Source organism: Euprymna scolopes, chromosome 15 (genome assembly GCF_053919585.1).
Source record: "Euprymna scolopes isolate OS-2025 chromosome 15, ASM5391958v1, whole genome shotgun sequence".
In the NCBI taxonomy this organism is placed as follows: domain Eukaryota; kingdom Metazoa; phylum Mollusca; class Cephalopoda; order Sepiida; family Sepiolidae; genus Euprymna; species Euprymna scolopes.
This window is the reverse complement of record NC_136496.1, coordinates 59,403,625-59,423,157: the sequence shown is the minus strand read 5'-3', so window position 1 is coordinate 59,423,157 and position 19,533 is coordinate 59,403,625. Positions and strand designations below refer to the sequence as shown.

Genomic DNA, 19,533 nt, shown 5'->3' with positions numbered 1-19,533 from the left:
GACTTTCTCACCAGTTTACAAAAGGGATAGAGGTGGCATAATTTTGATCGTTTATCCATACCTCCATTCTGGTCTTGAGTGCTGGCAACTCTTTTACCTTATGCCTGATGTAGTGTGTGTGCCACTGTTGGGTGTTTTGCATGTCGTATCTCCTGTGGAAGGCATCTGTCAGACCATCCGAAGCTGAGCAAGTTTGGGTGGGTTGAAATGTTGGTTCTAAATTGTTTTCTCATGAACAGTTCACTTGGGCTGAGATTGCAGTCCAATGGAGTTTTTTTTTTTTTTTTTTTTTTTGTATGTGAGCAATGAGAGGTATGGGTCTTCCGCTTTTTTTTGTTAGCAGGTTCTTTATGGTTTTTATGCAGGCCTTGGCTACTCTGTTGCTTTGAGAATAATGTGGACTGTTTGTGACATGCTGAAAGCCTCATCTAGATGCAAACTTGGTGAATTCCATGGAGGTATATTGGGTTCTGGGGTGTATATTTAGGATGGCTGGTACTCCGTGTTTGGCAAATATGAATTTCAGGCTTCTTATCTTCACTTTGGAATTGATAGATGTTAGCAGGATAACATCTACATATCTGGAGAAGTAATTGATGACTATTATGTAGAGTTGACCTTTTAGTTGGAACAAGTCAGAGTCTACTGTGTGTTTTGGTCTTACTGGTAACTTCGTTGATATTAGTGGTTCTGCTGGTTGGTTCCTCAGTGTTGTGTATTCTGTGCAGTTTTCCACAGTGGCTTTTATTGATGGCTTTTCCGACATCTAGTAATCCCTTAATGGCTGGCATGGACTTTTTGATTATGTCTGATCTCCATGACAGTGGGACCAAGATGTGGATATCATATATGAGCAGTCTGTTTCCACAGTGATGTTACCATGGTGGATCCAGTATGGTTCTATTAAATTAGGGTTTTTGGTTTTGGGAGGTTATTCATTCCTGATGCAGTTAGAAATATATTTGTATACATCATCGACTTGGGTGGCAATGGTCAGTTGTTTTAGACGTTTATCGGTGACAGGTAGTGATCTCATTATGGGATGGACAAATGCTACAGAGTTTTTCAAGGTCCCTATCCTGTTTAGTTTGGCCTTTGTCTACAGTGGTTTTTAACAGAGCATTGGCTGTGTATACTTCTTCCTAGAAAATGGCAATAGTATAGTCATAAAGCATTAGAAATATTCAGAATCATTGTATTCTTGCTGGTAGTTCATTAGAGGTACGAGTAGCTTGTGATCTATTTCAACCTGGAAGTTTAAGCTAATGGGATAGTCTGCGAATATATCACATGATTAGGTGTATCAGAATTTGGGGGTAATTTTTGACACGCCTAACACAAAACTGCAAATAAAATATAAAAAAAACTCATTATTTCTCTTTTTAAAGTGGGTTGTTTATTTTCTTTATGGAATATAACTCCCAAGTAAACTATTAAAGTTGTTTAAAAAATAATATTTCTATTATTTTTTATTTTTTAAAAAAACAGTGTTTACAAAGTGCCGGCGCGCCTTCATGCAGCCATTTTTTTATGTAATGAAATCAATTGAATTTTACAAGTTAAATATTTTTCAATTTTTAAACTTTAATAATCTATCAAAGTTTTTCTATTGGTTCAATTTTTACGATATTTTCAGGGTAAATGTAAAATTTTATGCTCTTTCCAATAAACCGAATATAATATTTTAGACAAACGTTTTTTTTTTAATTCACCCCCCCGTTTTGAAATTTATATTAAAATTTAAATAACTAATTTACTCACCAAAGTTTTATATATCACAAATTGAAGATAAAAGATCAATAAATAAAATATTCTAATTTAAAACAAAAAAAAAGAAGTGTTTTTTTTTAAATTTACCTGTAAAGCCCAAAATGTAAAACCTTTTTTTTTAAAAAAAAACCACGTTGATTGTTTTTTAAGTGGAAGCTTATGTTATGCTTAGATTGTCAAGTAAATATTGGACGCTGACGACAATTTTTTCTATTTCATTCAATGTTTTCTTTTTTTAGATATTTAAAAAAAAAATTCACTCGATAAAGAAGAATTAAAATATATTAAATCAATAATTCATATATTTCTTTGAGAAAAGAAAAAAAATCCTCAACTGTTTTTTTAAGGCAAAAACTTATAAGTAAAATGTGACTATTATTCGTCTATGGTGACACATATTTCTTCACGCATAAGGCAAGACGGCTAATGTGAACGTGTGGTTTTTACATCCTTCTATTCATCCGTAGTTCAAAACAAGAACAAACACCGCTTTGGCGTTTCGCTAACACTGTAAAAATGTTTATGTAATAGCGGCCTTTTCAAATAGTTGTTTAAAAAAATCCTTTTATTTAAAAAATACATGGAATTTAAAATATAAATATGGATAAATCCTTAACAATGAAGAATGGAAGTACCCATTCAATAGTATTTTTTATAGGTGAGTGATTTTTTGGAATTTATATATACATATATTTTATCGAAGCAAGTTAAAATTCATTGATTTTCTTTAAATATTTTTTAAAGAAAATCGATTTAGAAAAAACAAATATTGCATAATTTGCTATTAAACCTGTTATTTTCTTTTAAATTTGGCCTTTGCTCCTTTAATTGAAAAAAAAAAAATTAGGGTTTGAATTATATTTTTCAAGTAGTTATAAGCTTAGAAAGATAGGAGGTCGAATTATTCAATTTTTTATCACATATTTTTAATGTCGGTTTCTGACACTGCTATCACATGGTCATGTTAGTGCCAGGTTTTCTTTTTGAATATGTGCATAATGTCCTTAAATATTAAATAAAAATCTTTCTATTGTTTTTACTTATCAATAAAATTCTGATTATGGATACTGCTGTGGAATATCCAAAGTAAAAACAAAGTTTTTAGTCAATATATTTAAAATCAGACGTCCTGTAAAATTTACTGATAAGAAAAAAATGTTAACATATTAAAATAAAAAATAAAAACGGCAAATAATTTTTTAAAATTTTTTTTTATACTGGCGAGGGAGGGGGGGGGCTTTCCCGGGCATAAAATACGCTTAAATATGATATTTTAATTTGTCCAGATTTCGTATATATTATTATAGAGTCGTGATTTCAAAAGTAAAAAAATGTATTTAGGTGCCATCAGCTAGAATCAAATCCGAAACTGTAGCTTTCAAAGTTGGTGACGTTACCACTGTACTAACATGACACGCATATAAACCGATTAAAAATTATAAATTAAAAATAAACTAAGATGAATGTACAAAATGTTTAGCGATTTTTTTCAATTTTGGCCCATTTTTCGCCTTTTAAAAACAATTTTAACCAGCTAAAGTCCTATAAAAGAACAGCTCATAAAAAATCCAATCATTTGAGGCCCCTAGAGCCGCTCTGTGACTTTTAGTTTCGAAGGAGATAGAGTTTGAAAATATGGAGGCAGACAGACCGACAGATATATAGCCTTTTATATATTAGATTTTTTCATTTGTTATTTTATAGAAAAAAGTTATGTAAAATAGACTATGCAAACATAGGGAAAAATAAATTGTGATAGTATATTAAAATGAAAAGAAAATAGATGGAATAAAGGTTGTGTCAAATTTACTATGTGAAACAATAAATTGATCACACCGCAAATAGACCTAAAATAATTCGTTTGAAAACTGCCTAGCATCAAAAAGTTTCAAAGAAATTTCTTTCTTTGCTTAAAATTTTATCTTCTCCGTTTTATTGCAAGAAAGAATAAAAAAATAGGTAAAATACACACGGTTTCATCTTCATAGGATTATCAGAATTTTATAAATATATAGATTCATCCGTCTTTAACAAAAACCCTATTCATTTGATTTTAAAGTCACTCAGTACCAGAAGGTATTGCAGACGAGAAGAGAAATTTGGAGGTTTAATACCATAATAGAGTAACTAATGCTATGCTCTCCAGTATGAGAACTAGATTCTCGTCTTCTGAGAAGCTCTATAAGTAAATTTCATGCTTTGACCTAAACAGATTTTATGAAATCTTGGTATTTCCACAAAGCGTGTAGCTAGATTTCATTTCTAATGCAGTATGAGAAATTGACATAGTTGCACTACAGTTCAACTAATTACATTTGCATCAAAGACCTAAAACAAAACACAAGGGCTGCTAGAGAATATGAATGACAATGAAAATAATTAAGACATAGAGAATACAGATGTTGCTGAATTATCTTCCGAAACAATATGTAAGAATTGTTTGTCTGTTTTCAAGTTGTCATCAGAGTACAGGCTATATACAGCTGCATATGAAAATTTATATGCAGCATATAAATTTATTGTAACACTAAGCATCACACAGTGCATATGCTAAACTGCTGAAAACAAGGCAGAGGTCTTTAGTCACACAGAATAACTTGGAGTTACTTATTCTAATTACTATTGAAAAAAAAACAGTGTAATGAAAATCAAATCAAACACAAAATTATTGATTTGCTGAAAGGAGTACAATCTTGTTGCTGTAACCTGTGATCATTAATATTTGAAACTTTTGACTCAGTATTAGTGTAAAGTATACTACATCGTATATTAGGGCATGTTAAAATGTAAAAATATTTTAAAAGTGTGCGTTAACTCATTTCAATATTTGTTTCTAATATTTATTATAAATTTTATATTTTTTCCCATTGTTTACATAAGTTCGACCACCTTCTTTTGTAGATAGATATAATTTCTCTACATCTCCTTTCTTGGCGGGTCCTAGATATGACCTTAAACTATATCCTTTGGTGATGCCCCAGCTTACAGGCTTTGGGGAGTGTGGAGCCACCCTTTAATTGCCATTGCTCCCAGGTCCACTCTGACCCGGAGTGGTAGTACCTGTTAGGGTCCCAACTATGGGTTAAATAGAAACCGACTTGAAAATAACAAATATATTCTATTAAAAATTGTTTCTTCAAAATCTTTGGCATCATTAAATAACCTCTGTAAAACAAAAACAACCAACCAACCAACCTTTCTTGGCAAAAGTCTCATAAATTGTAAACATTTTATTTATTTCTGCGTTCAAAGATTGTAATTCGTCTACATTCCAGTCAAATATCAAAGTGATAGCTACTGCTCTGATATTAATGACATATATTGTATACCGACTGTGTAGGTGCGATTTAAGAATAATCCTTAATCTTCTATTGTACTCGGCTGTGACTTGGTTTTTCGTTTCCATGTTCATAATCTTATTGGCTTCCAGTATCCTATCTCTCGCTGTCAACAGTCTTTGTCTGATATGTTGTGGGAAGTTCAAGGCCATCGGCATGGGCGAGTTTGTCTCTTTTTATTACAAGAATAGCACATTTGATGATGCCAAATTTTATCCTTATGTAATTACTAAACAATATGATCGTATTCATTAGGATATCAAGCTCATTCTCATTCTTTGCAAAAACTTTAAGGTCATGGTTGATTGTAGGAAGTCCATTTCCAAGTTTATATCTTGCTTTCACATTTCGTAAGACAAGTGTCAACAGAATAAAGCTGATGAAAAAAAGCAAAGGGGGATAGAATATCACATTTGAAATTCCCCTCTTAATTTTCACTTTGCTTAAGGAAACATTACCTGAAGTTAGATTGGGTTCTCAATTCTTTTTTTTTATATAGATGTTCGGATATTGGGGGCTATTCCAAAAAATTGCAAGCATTTCTTCGTTTGTAGTTTCTTGTGATCATTTTATCAATCAGAAGCTTATCTTTGATACCTCGTCATCTTTTATAGCAGCTTTTCTGTTCCTTAGGCAGGAAATTATTTTGGTTCAAATGACCAGAGATACTTCCAGACAATACGTTAGCGAAAAGTTTCTACATCGCTGAAAGGTAAGTGATTGGTCTAAAGTTTGTCACTTCACCTTTTGTCTTATCTTTCATATCTGTAGTGTCCTTTATAAACTACTCACGGAACCTACCTGTTGTCAAATAGTTGTTTAGTATTGTTTTCAGAAGTGGATGAATTATTGTTATTTATTTATTTGCTATGATTTTTCAATTCTTAACAAAAACGTTTTGTATCGACATTTACATTATTATTACTTGATCATTGATGAACAGATTAAATTCTGTTAAATATTTCTTCTGATAGTTTCTGAAAATGGCGTCTTAATTCTTTTTTTACCATTAATTTTTAATTCATCTGTTGCAATGCTTTCTACATTATGAATTCTCTTAATCTTATCTAAAAGTTTTTTCAAAAAATATAATGATTCGGCTTGCAAAAAGTTTCAATTGCTTAAGACAACATTAAAGATACAAAGCATTTTTTTTCTCTAAAAATACATAATTTTTAAAGTAAAAATTAAGTGGGGAATTCATTTTTGGCAATTTTAATACAAAATTCTTACTCCTAAGGATGATTTTTAAGGTTTTCTCATGATCAGTCGCATGTAAACTGTTATCCACAGTAGATACGTCATTGGTACCATCACCATCACCATCACCACCATCATCTCCTTCTTCTTTGTATACACTTCTGCATTCATTGCCGATTGTTGATGATAGGCGGATTTATTGATGAGGATTGATTTGAATGGGACCGTATTCATATTTGCCAGCTTTGATTAATTGCTTTACAGCGTTTCTTTTGTACTTTTGCAGAATTATGGTGAACACTAAGTGATATTTTCTTGTGTCATAGCAGATTCATCCAAAGGTGATCTTCCAACCTTTTTAGAAGTGCTTGGTTCTTTATTGGTCTCTTAAGTACTTTTCTGCCTTGTTTCTCTTAGAGATCTTCTTATAATTTAACTCTTTATTCTCCTTTTGCTATTCTGTGGTATTCTGTCTTTTTTTTAGAGAATGAGGTCAGCAGGATCATTCTTGAATCTGCTTGCATGACTATTTGACTTTCTATTTTTGAATCTGCCCATTCTGAATCTAAAATAAAAATATCTATAATATGAAGATTTAAAGAGTAAAACTATCTAATTTACTAATTACTAATACCGACACTAAATAAAAAAAACAATCCAATTTCCCCATGAATAAGTTATAATCTAACATATTTATTCTCAACATAATTATTATTGCATTGTAATGGCACCATAATAATAAAATGTTTAACTTTTCACTGTCTTCATTCAATAAAATGCTTCTAACACTGAAATATCTTCTGGCAAATAGCCTTACCCTTTCTCAGTGTCTTCTGAAGAATGAAAAAAAAAAAAAAAAAAATGTTGATTCAAAAGGTTTGTATTCACTATAATACAATAATGATAGTAAATTCAATTTAATTAAATTTTGAATACCATTCACTATGGAACCAAGTAGGATGTAATTTTTGTGTAATTTCAAGGACAAAAAAAAAAAAAAAATGGACAAAAAATCCATTTTTCAAATTTAAAAACAATACCAGCCTGTCATAAAACTCAGTCAGGACTTTTTAGTGGCATTTAGATTTAATAAAATTTTCTATATATGATTTTGAAGATTTTGTCGACTGTGTTTCTTGAAAAGTAATTTGGAACTTGTAGAGATATTTTGATGCAAAATTTGAATTTGGCACAAACTGCAGATTTTCTGAAAAAATAATAATTTGAAGGATCGGTTCAATTAAATCCCACTAAAGTATGGATTTTATTGAAGAGCATCATGTCTTCAATAGGAGTGGACATATAAAATCATATTGTATTTTTTTAATTTCTCCAAAGGAATTTGCATGACAAGTATTCGTCCAAAAATGGGAATTTGGTCCACATTTTTACCATTTTAACTTTTGCATTTTTCACTGTTTTCAGCTTAATTTTTTTTTTATTCCTAAATGATTATTGCTCCTGTTGTTTTATCTGACGCCATAGAAATGGTTTAAGGCTAGATATTATTTCTTAAATTTAAAACTGAGCCCTTAAAAGTGCTTTACTCCTAAATTCTTACTCTCTTAATTGCTAATTTTACCCTAATTTTCTATCTTCAGTCACGAATATCAGTGTTTCATCTTCAAAATAACTGTAGATAACCATACAGTTTCTGAAAGTACAAATGCTTAACATTAAGTTTATTATTATTACAAAACTTCAGGATAAAGTTGTATCTATAAATAATTTGGACACATTTTTGTCAGTCAAATATGCTTCATTTCTTGAATACTGTCTTTATAAATCTATAACCTCTGAAATGAAGTTTCCTTATTTGACACCATTTCTATAATATTTCATAAGATGTGAAAACTTGTGTATACAAATAAACAATTTTTTGTTGTTTTTGTTTTCTATTTTATTTTTTTATTTTATCTTCAGAAGAAGAACAGATTACAAGGAGGATGCATCGAAAACGACATAAGATCCAAGACTCAAAGAGAAAATCCCAATCAGGCCATTACACTTCAAGTAGAAATGTAACTGGTATTATAGTACACCGGAAATGCAGCAAAAAGAAACCTCATCCTAAATCAAATCTTACAGAAGATACTGCTGTGGAAAAGAACGAAGCTGTTTCAGAAAGTGCTGAAGTTACTCATTGTGGTTCATTGTCATCATCATCATCTACAAGCGTTGATCAACTACGTTACTTGAGTGGTCATCGATACTGTACTGCCAGTCGAGAAAAAGGTGTAGATGTCCATTATTTGCAGAGAAGAGACAATAATCATAAGTCTCAAAGAAGTGGAGTTATGAGACGTCACTACTCCCTGGTTACTGACCAAAGGAGGCGCCGGATTTCAAAAAGGCATTCTTTGATTGATCAGTATGATAAAAGCAATTGCAATACTGACTGTGCAAATAAAAAACGCAGAAACCGTTCCCGGCATCATGAAAGCAAATGTACTCATGGTAATGATATCAATGCTGACATAGATTATAGCATTGATCAAGTAGACGTCGGTTTCAAAGATTGTGAGGATGTCTGTTGGCGCCTCCCCAAACACTTGCTGGATGATAGGTTGAATAATCTTTATCCATTATCGAATGATGGGTATCATTCTGGGTTCACACCATATCAGTGCAGTAATCCTTGGTCACGGGGAAACTATGATGAGCAGCTTTACGCAGACTACTACTACAAAAACTATCATCCATACTATAACTACTATTACGCCTACAATGACTGTTACTTTAACCAGCAACAACCTGAACCTTTCACACCATCTTATCATCCTGAACATGTCTTTTACAACTATATTTTTGAGGATAAGAAAAATGTTTCTAGCAATGATGGAGGTATACACATGCTTTACCAAAAGATATGCCAGGACTTCAGCGAGGGAAACTTTTCTAATGCTACTGAGGATTTAGGATTTCCTCAAGATTTTTCCAGAAGTCAATTTTTCCCGCCAGTTCTTGAGAATGACGTCAGTAATAATGGTGATAGTGCTAGAATTGTTGAACAGTCTTCAAGATATGAGGTCAGTATCACTTTATCAACACTTTTTAGTCAATGTATAACATCAATTTGAAAGCTTCGTGTACACATAAAATTTATAATAATATTATGAAATCAAGTGGCCGAATGGATATTATCATAGACTATGGAATCCGCGATACCTATTTAAAATCCTCATATATTTATTATTATCATTTAAACCCAGTAAAAAAAAATCAAATCGAACGACATGAAGATCTTTTTGTTTGCTGCTACACCAACGGATGGTCATACTTCTTTTCCTGCATTGCTCCACGTACCCTTGATTCTCACTTTATAATGCTAAGTGTTTAGCAAGGAAGCATTGAGTACTAATTTTTTAGTCTTTGTTATGATGTGACCGAACATTGAACCCTAGTCTCCTGCCCTATTAGCAAACACTTTAATCATTATACCAAATTACTATTGGGAAAAATACAAACGTTCAATTACTCCTCCAGCTATGGTTAAAAAAACCCAAAAAAACTTGTGTTTAATTAATAATATAAGGTGAATTATTTACAACACGCGTGCAAAGATGAGGAGAGAGCTCTAAGAATTTTATTAGAGATTTTTTTTTGGATTACCATCAATTAAGCACAAAGAAGCCAGTCTGATAATTGAAGTTTGGGAGCGATCACTTCTATTCTATAATATTTACACTTCATTCTGAATAGCCAATTTTCCATTTTTTTTTTTTTTGACCCATGTTCTTTATCAATAAAAATATATTTCGCCTTTTAAAATCATATTTATTCCTGTTTGGCACATTGTAAAATTGGAGGTATGCGTTAATAAAAAGGAAAATTCTACATTTTTCTATCTATGTCAGCTTCATTTTAAATAAATATTCACATGTATTATTTGGATTATTCGAATTACTATTTTCATCCTGAATGTTATTCTTTCAACATTTTGGCCGATGTAACCTCCCACTTTCTTCAGGTGCTTCTTGTTAAACTCAGGAATCTGCATGGAATTTTAAATGGAACTTATTATTGTCATTATAAGTACAATCTTACTTCTTATCACTATAAATCACTATTTATTACTATATATATATATATATATATATATATATATATATATATATATATATATAGTAATATGTAGCACTTTCCAATATTGAATCGTAATTGATAAATATGGAAAAGATTAACTTCAACACATCATTAAAGAATATACCCATCACAAAAAACTGGAACTACTTAATTATTCTTAGGATGAAAACAGAGAAATTGTTGTGGAGAATGAAATGGAAGGCTTATTTTTATTTAAATGGATAACTGACAGAAAACAACAAGAACTACTTCGGATTTAAGAGCCAAAAGAGAGCACCATTTGTTGGAAAACTTGAGAATTTAATGACCGTAATAAACAAAATAACTTTTCACAAAAGTAAAGATCATTTCCAAAGGCAGCTGAACAAATCAAGGAAATTACCAAATCTAAATACATCTTTTATAAGAGCAGATAAAACCCATAACTTCTATAAACTTGAAAAACCTAGATACAAAAAATTGCTTAAACAAAACATTACAATCAACTACAAAAAAATCTAACTCGCATATTGTTCAGAAAATAGAATCCAATAGTAAAAAACAGTAACCGATAAACTAGATATTAGTGATAGAGTAAATAAGCTGCCCAAAAAAGAAGCGTACATTCTATTAAAAGATCATAACCTACTTTCCTACATAAACCCTCAACTAGACTGATAAATCCTACCAGAACTGAAATTGAAAAAAATAGTAAAAGAATTCTTGAAACAATCAATGCACAAATCCAAAACTACTTATAAAAACTTAACCTCTAGGTTAATACAGCTGAAACGATGAATTGGTTCTCTAACATTGAAAATAAAGAGAAATCCTCTTTCATCACATTCGACATTGAAAGTTACTACCTTACGATTACCAAAGAGCTTTTCGAGGAAGTATTGGAATTTGCAACTCTTACAGAAATTATGAAGAGACGCAGAACAACTGTAATGCAATCAATGGAGAACAATTGATAAAAAAGATCAGGTTGGCCTTTTTGATGTTTCTATGGTTCCTAGATTCGGCTGAAATGACTGATCTAGTGGGATTATATATTGTATAATTTAAGCAAGATCATTGATATAGAATATATTGACTTGTACAGAGACGATGGACTTATGATCATAAAAGAGTCCAATGGCCCTAAATTTAAGAAAATGAGAAAGAAAATCGTTAAAGAATTGAGAAGTAGTTTAAAAGTGGAAATAGTATTAAATATCAAAACCGTTAATTTTTTCAGATGTAACTCTCGATTTAAAGAATAAAATATATACACCCAAATAAAAAGATAATACCGACCCTATATATGTAAACTCACACTCAAATCATCCAAAATCCATAATCAAACACATCCCAAATTCCATCAGTAAAAGAATAAGCAATAATTCCTCTAGTGTAGATATTTTTAACACTCACAAATTGTTCAATGATAAAGCACTTAAAGACAGTGATTACGAAAATACAAAACTAGAATATATCCAGCCTACATCTAATACTCAAACACCCAGAAATAAGAGAAGGAAAATTATATGGTTCACACCCCATTTAAATTTAAATATCAAAACTAATTTAGGAAAACGATTCCTCAATCACATAAAGCAACACTTCCCACCTAATAATATTCTCAATAAAATCTTCAATAAAAATACGGTAAAATTAAGTTACAGCTACAGTGGAAATTTAGAAAATATGATAAAAAGACTGTTGTGGTCCTGTTTAAGAGGGTCACAATATTAAGTTGAAAGAGTCTTGGTGTTCACTGCATGCGGTTAAACTACGCATGTGCTCTCAGCTCGATGGCAGAAATGTATGGCTTACATAGTGCCTGACGAATTCATACTATCATATAATAGGGGTGTAATTACCTCAGAAAACCCCCATCCAAAGATTTATTTCCCTGAAATATAGTTTTTCTTTTTCAGGTTGACCTCCAAAGGGTCTGTCAGTTTCTTTTTTCTGCCAGAACAATGTATTTTGGTAATAGTTTGAGGGCGTTCTAGGTCAAATGCGTCATACAGTAGGTCCAACGTCTCTTCTTCTGGCAGAGTTTCACTTAACTCGTTCGATGTGTGTTTGCATAGCTGGTTCAAGTGTTTCTTATATGTAGAATGTCGTACTTTCACCATGTAGACTATACGGCCGATCCTGTTCTTAATTGTTCCCTGTTGTGTATCTGGAAGAATATTTTTTCTCCTGGCATATAATTCTTCTTAGGAACAGTTGCCTTGGCAGGTTTTATCTGTTTTGGTAATAGTTTGTCAAAGACTGGCCATATTTTTCTTGTGAACATCACTTCTGGTGTATTCTTGTAAGGCATTATGCAGTACACCTGAAGAAATTGTTGCAACACTTTTTCGGATGGAGTATCCTTTGCCTTCTTCAAAGCCCTCTTTAAGGTGTCCACAAATCTTTTAGCCTGCCTGTTTGATTTAGGGGTCGTAAGTCGGAGTTGTGATGTGGTTCACTTAGAAGTCCTCCATGAACTCTTTAAAGTCTTCGGATGTAAACTGAGTGCCATTATCTGACACTAAACAGTCAACCATTCCAAACCGTGCAAATAACTCATGAAGAGTATTTTTTAGTGAAGTCTGTAGTTGGGTTTTTGCACTTAAAGACTTAGAGAAGTTGTCCACTACTATGAGGTAGTACTGTCCATCAAGTGGTCCCGTGTAGTCCACGTGCATCCATGACCATATATAGTCAGCTTTGGGCCATGAAAATCTATAATTTAACTAAAACTACAAATAACCCACATAATATATAAAAAACTTACACCTAATGCACACATTTAGTTATATCTCAATCGATTTTATCTACTTCTGATAACCAAATAAACCCATAATACTATTTATCTACTTAAACTAAGCTAACCTAATTACTAAACTACCCTCAATAAAATATCTGCCTAAACTCCTAAGTATTTTCTTCGAAGATGTACTTGTGATATCATTATATAACATTGAGCACCACCCCCTTTTTTTAGTACTCAATATATGAATCTCAAGAGTTAACTAATCTTCTCTCCTAGCATATATTGGGATAATACTTAACTACCTGAATATCCTCAACAATTAATTGTACTAAACCCAATATAATTTAATGAATAAATCTCTCAAATGAATATATATAATTGCTGAAACAAAAAATTGCAAAAATTTATAAAGATAAATCAGGTTCTTAAAAACAGTATAGTATTTTATTTAGATAAAGCTACTTAACTAAAAGGGCTTACATATATAAGTGATTTGAATTAGAATTAATTAGAAAAATAGTAATGCTTTATAACTTTTGAATAAAATTAGTTGTGACGATCACATTTTGATTAATGTAAGTTTATTGTACGCCACATGATTTTTAGTTTTGTATTCTCAGAGGTTATTTTATTTACCAGGTTGCATTATCAATGCAATTTCAGATGTTTTTTTTAGATACTTTTAATCTTGTCTTTTTAAGAAACAGAATAAAAAAAGAACAAAGGTTTGAGTAACAAAAAACAAAATTAATTTTCATTTGAAATCCTATTGTGAAAAAGTAAATGTTTACTGAAAAGCAATCAAAAAATATCTACTATGATATCCAGAGAAGAACAGTTTTTTTTTACAAATATATAATGCATTAAAGTATACTGAATTATATCATTTTCGACTGAACTGCTTTAATCAATTGTCAAATATCAGCTTTAAATATATTACAAAACAATTCTTGATAGTTGGTTTCTAATAATGTTTCTGCTATGTCAAATACCAAGGGAGGGGAAATTACAGAAGAATTACATCACCAATGTAAACAAAACAAATATGGCAGATCATTAATACATAAAATCTATGATTTATACAGTTTTAAAAGCATTTGACTAAAAAAGTGACTGAAAACTGTATGCCTTTTTTTTAGTACTAAGTTATTTTTATTAGAGCACCCAAAGTTTGGGTTTGTTTTTGAACACATCTAACAGACGATAATTTTGATTTAGTGCAAAGCAATGTAATAGCACTTCTGTACAAAATAATCATGTGAAAAGGTTTTTATGTTAAGAATATTTTAATACGAAATTCCTCTGATTAAAACTTTTTACATAAATACTAAAAGCTTGATGGAATGCTTAACATATTATAATATAGGGCTAACATTCACAAAATGGATGTTGTCTATAAAAGGAAACCCTTGTCAATAATAAGCTCAGATTTTTCTTCTGAAACCCACAGGTTTTATATTTGTTAAGTGCTATTTTTTTCATTGTATTATTAGTGTGTGTGTGACAATACTAGGCCCGGCCTCATTTTACTTGTGATCCTGTCACAGGGATAATACGTATCTATCTCATATATAGAAATAACACTGAATGATAGAATTTTACAAAAAAAAGAAAAAAAAAGAAAAAGAAAAGAATGTTGATCAGTATTTGTTTCAATGACTGTTGAATAAATGTTGATCAGTATTGATTTCAATTCAGAAACCAAACGTTTCTGGGTCTATATAAACATATAGGACATAATCCGGAATTATATCATCAATTTTACAAATAGCTTATATAAAGAGATATTGAAACAGAGATATAACGCATATTATTATTTATATACATATATATATATATATTTACTTCTATTCACTTCAAACAGGAAAGATTGCCACTTGGATGTAAGGGGTTACTATTTGGTCTACAAAAATACTGTCTGGAAAGTTGAGCAGTGAGATGGCTGTTCACATTAGATTTAAATCTGTACATGTTAGTTCAGTCAGGAAAGCAGGAGACTGGAGAAAATTCCAAAGTCTAGCATTTTGTAGGAAGTTAAAATATTACCGTTTTCTAGAGAAAAGAACTTGTATTCATAATGTCAATTTTGTATAATTGGAACTAATTAACGTGTAGAGATTTCTGACATTTAGTGACTTCTACAGTGAGAGTGTGGGATTGTGATGCTTTTCTGGTTAGGCAGGGTTATTTACATCGAGGAGGAACAAATGTTATGAGTTCTTCAGAACACATTCCATTAAAATATTTGTTAAACAGGCACAGGGATGCAATATTGTGACGATGGGACAAAGGTTGGAGCTTGGCAGATAGTGCGGGGTCGAGTTAGGGAGGAGATTCTTTTTTGAAACCTATGTAAGGGGAAATTAATGGTAAATTCTCCAACCCAAATGTGGCAACAATACTCCATGCATATGCGAATAGTGGCTTTATAGACATACAAGATATTGTCGGGTGTGAGTAGTTTTCTAGCACAATAAAGAGAGCCCACTTTCTTTGCAGCAGCCTTAGCAATGTCTTCAATATATTGTATACTAGCAGTTCTGCCTGGCTTTGCTCGGGCCCTATGTTCTGTTCATAATTTATGTGCATCAGTATAAATTAAAAAGTGTGAATATGTACGGTAATGCCTTCTATATAACAGGCTCCCTTAACTACTATAGAGAAAAGTTGGTAGAGACCACAGACGTCAATTTTTTTTAAAGCTTTGACCCCAATTTTGACTCCTTAACATTTATTGTTTTGGGCTCAAATCAAGTTATTAAGTTAGATCCATGTCCACGGAACCTGTATCTAAAATTTCGATTGTTTAGACACAAAATTTTAGGAGGAGTTGTGTAGAGTTCTCAAAGGTCAAATCGTTGAACTTTGACCCCTTAACAGGCAAATTTCTGGCCAACAACGGATTACAAAGATTTTCCCAAATCTCAGTACCATATATATCAAATTTTGAGTGTGTAAACTGAAAATTGACAGATATTGTGTAGGGAAATATACACAGACACTTTCACTTTTATAGATATACTAGCATTTCAGCCTGGCGTTGCCCGGGATTTTGGATGTGTATGTTGAGCAAAAAAAAAAAAAGTGGTAACAGGAAGGCAGGCTCGAACCCGTACTGCAAAGGAGGAAAAGAACGGGGAAAAACCCCTGACGTCTATGCTGTTATGACCACCGTCAACCCGGAAGTGACATTTTTTAAAATTAAGGCTAGATAATCGAAAGGAGAGGATGACTTTCAAAAATATCGGCGATAAAAGCAACACCATCCTGTAGAAAAGTGCCCAGTTTTAGGTGAAGATATTGATGTTTTTAGCCAATTTTTCGATATTTGTCGTCTGAAAGGTCGAACTTCAAAACGATACTGATCATGAGAAAATCCGTCGCCTCTGTCGAAAGTGTTAGGCAGACATGCAAACATACATACATACATTTATATATTAGTAACTAAAAATTTTCGACCCAAACCGATTAAAAAGCTTGCCCTATCTCTGAATACCCTTTATGTAAAATTTCAAATGTTTAGACCAGAAATTGTCTGAGTAATTTGGTAGAGACCGCAGAGGTCAAATTTTTTTAACTTTGACCCCTATTATGACCCCTTAACATTTATTATTTTGGGCTCAAATCAAGTTATCAAGTTAGATCCATGTCCACGGAATCTATATCTAAAGTTTCAAGTGTTTAGACACAACATTTTAGGAGGAGTTTGGTAGAGTTCTCCAAGGTCAAATCGTTGAACTTTGACCTCTTAACAGGCAAATTTCTGGCCAAAAACTGATCACATCGATTTTCCCAAATCTCAGTTCCCTGTATATCAAATTTCAAGCCTGTAGACTAAAAATTGACAGAGTTAATGCGTAGGGAAAGGTACACAGACACACAGACACACAGACACGTTCACTTTTATAGATATATAGAGATATAGATTTTAGCCGTCACCATATCAGTCATGTCAATCAGTGATTTAGGGGAGGTTCTTGGAATCGTTATATCAAAGGTTTGCAACTAAATCAAACTTTAAAACAATCCATGCTATGTTGTAATTTATGAAAATACTGGCTGAACTATTCATCTACATAGGCCTTATCATTTCATACACATTAACCCAACTCGAACAGTATGGTTTAACTTGTAATTAAATTAAAACTAATAAAACTACTTTTGTTTATAATGTTATTATGTTAGTGCCATTGAAGAAAATCTTGTAATGATTATTTTATATAGCAATAGAGAGGACAATAGACACCAGCTTAAAAGAATACTTGATGCTTTACATGTTGGACAACCATTTTCCAGAGAAAGGAACTTGTAATCATAATATCAAATTTTTATAATTGGAACTAATTAGCATGTGTAACTAATTAGCATGTGACTTAAAAATAATGGAATTAAAGCAGACAGTGAGTCGAAATTTTAGACAGCTGTGAGAAAGTTTTGGTGTTGGAAATTTGTAAGTGTTATCACAGTGTTTTTGAGCAGTTCCTTCTTAAGTTTGGACCATCATTGTAAACTCATTACGGCTACAGATTTGCATGCATGTTTTTCTTCTCTATAAATCTAAATATAGAATAAAAAGACAAGAAGTTTCATTCTAACACTTAAAAACAGTTTTATTCATTATCTTTGTTAGTAAGTTTTATAGAGAAAGGGTTATTCATAGAAAGTGTTTCTGTGTACAGATGTAGATTAAAGATTAGACAGGCTTGTTGAAAGAGAAAGAGTTTATGTGTGTGTGTGCGTTGAAGTTATGGTCCGTAGCTATGATGTATTTTTTGTCTCCTTAAAGTTAGTAATAGAAACGTGCATCACAAATGATTAGAGACAGTACTGTATGATGAGAAAGAGAGTTTGTATGTATGCATTACATTGCAATCCGTATGTGGCGATAACTATGTTGGCTTGTTTGTATTCACGTCTTAGTCAAACCTCGAGCTCAAAGGCCGGGTGAGTTCTGTTGAGTCCCAAGAGAGGGGAACAGGCCGGTTCCATGTGGAGTTGTTGTCAGTCCAAGATCTAGAAAGAGAAAGAGAGAGAGAGAGAGAGAGAGAGAGAGAGAGAGAGAGAGAGAGAGAGAGAGTGTTGCCGGTTTAATCTTTTATGAACTCTGTCACATAGAGCTGGTTTCTGATTGGACAAGCCAGGAAGGAAGCGTATTCAAAATCTCTGGCTGTGAGAATTTGCTCCTGTTTGTGTTCCTTGCAATTTCGTCTGCTACAAATCCTTTAATTTAAATCCAGATTGGTTAAATGGTTAAATATAATCTGATTCATTTTTCTCCTATATTTAGCCTTCACCGTTCCAAGACCAGCATGCTTGTCCCATCAATGAACCAGATTCTGTGGCTAACACGAGGGAAGAGAATATTCCCCCTGTATGTCCGCCGTCGTCAGAAGATGACGGCAAATCAAAGACATTCCTGCCAAATGTTTTTGAATATTCACAACGCCATGTGATGTCACCCCGTGGCAAACAGGTACATAACCAAAAGCAGAAATCAGCAGTGGGCCCTTTATCAGCAGAGGATGCCGAATTCGACAAAGCGTTCAAAAGGATCATGATGGAACAGTTCTCACTGTTTACCAATTTCACTCCAGGCTTTAGCAAATGGCAAGTTTTTTAGAATTTATTTACAACGCTCAATGATAATAAGCCCAAAACAAATATTAAACATTGTTGTAATTAATCCTTTTTCTATTTATGTTATTATTCTACTTATCTAATATTGATAACAGCCGATTTTAAAGCAGTAATTAAAATCGTTCAAACTTTGTTTTTAATTCTTTTCGTGTTCATTGAAATAAAACGACCAAGTAGTCTTCCATCTTAGCAGTCAACAAGTAAAATAAAACAAAAATAAAAAATTATTTCTTTTTCGTGAGAGAGTGGGGTTAGATTTTAAGCATATAAAGTTTGTGTTTACTTCTTATAATATAAAACTGGTGTAGTTTTCCATTTTAGAAGTTAAAATGAGTGATGTTAAAAATAGCTGGATATTCGTTGAGTAATTATTGCTACTTAAACTTGTATTTAGTTAGTTTATTATTCAAAACATTATGTAACATTAAATAAAAAGAATATTTTTAACAAAATTTGCCTAGGATTTCTTATTTTTGTCGCAGTCACTGTTAGATAATTCACTCATATATACATTTATTGTGTATGCATATTAGTTTTCCATATATACATAGAGGAGGTGTATAACAATGGGTGAATTGATGTTTGAGCATATTCATGTGTGAGCCACCTGATAAACAGGCAGCATTAGTCTTAGCATCACAGTGTTGACACAGAATATATATATATATATATATATATATATATATATATATATATATAGAATCATATATTTATTTTCCGTACTTACTTCAACAGTGCTCAATATGTAAATAGAGCTAGGTAATAAGCATT

General features: G+C 31.9%; 1 protein-coding gene across 7 annotated transcripts in view; it reads left to right on the top strand.

Moving 5' to 3' along the window:
• The window catches only part of LOC145293837 (uncharacterized), a 66,959-nt gene that overhangs the window by 35,322 nt on the left and 12,104 nt on the right, over positions 1 to 19,533 (top strand). For 5 of the 7 annotated variants that reach the window (XM_080140499.1, XM_080140502.1, XM_080140496.1 and 2 more), the window contains exons 2-3: positions 8,232 to 9,337; positions 18,413 to 18,732. In XM_080140499.1, the coding sequence (XP_079996625.1) occupies positions 8,255 to 9,337; positions 18,413 to 18,732 (1,403 nt within the window). In that variant the 5' untranslated portion in view covers positions 8,232 to 8,254. Of the gene's footprint in view, positions 1 to 5,741; positions 5,821 to 8,231; positions 9,338 to 18,412; positions 18,733 to 19,533 lie in introns of all 7 variants that reach the window. The other 2 variants (XM_080140501.1, XM_080140500.1) reach the window with 1 other exon arrangement.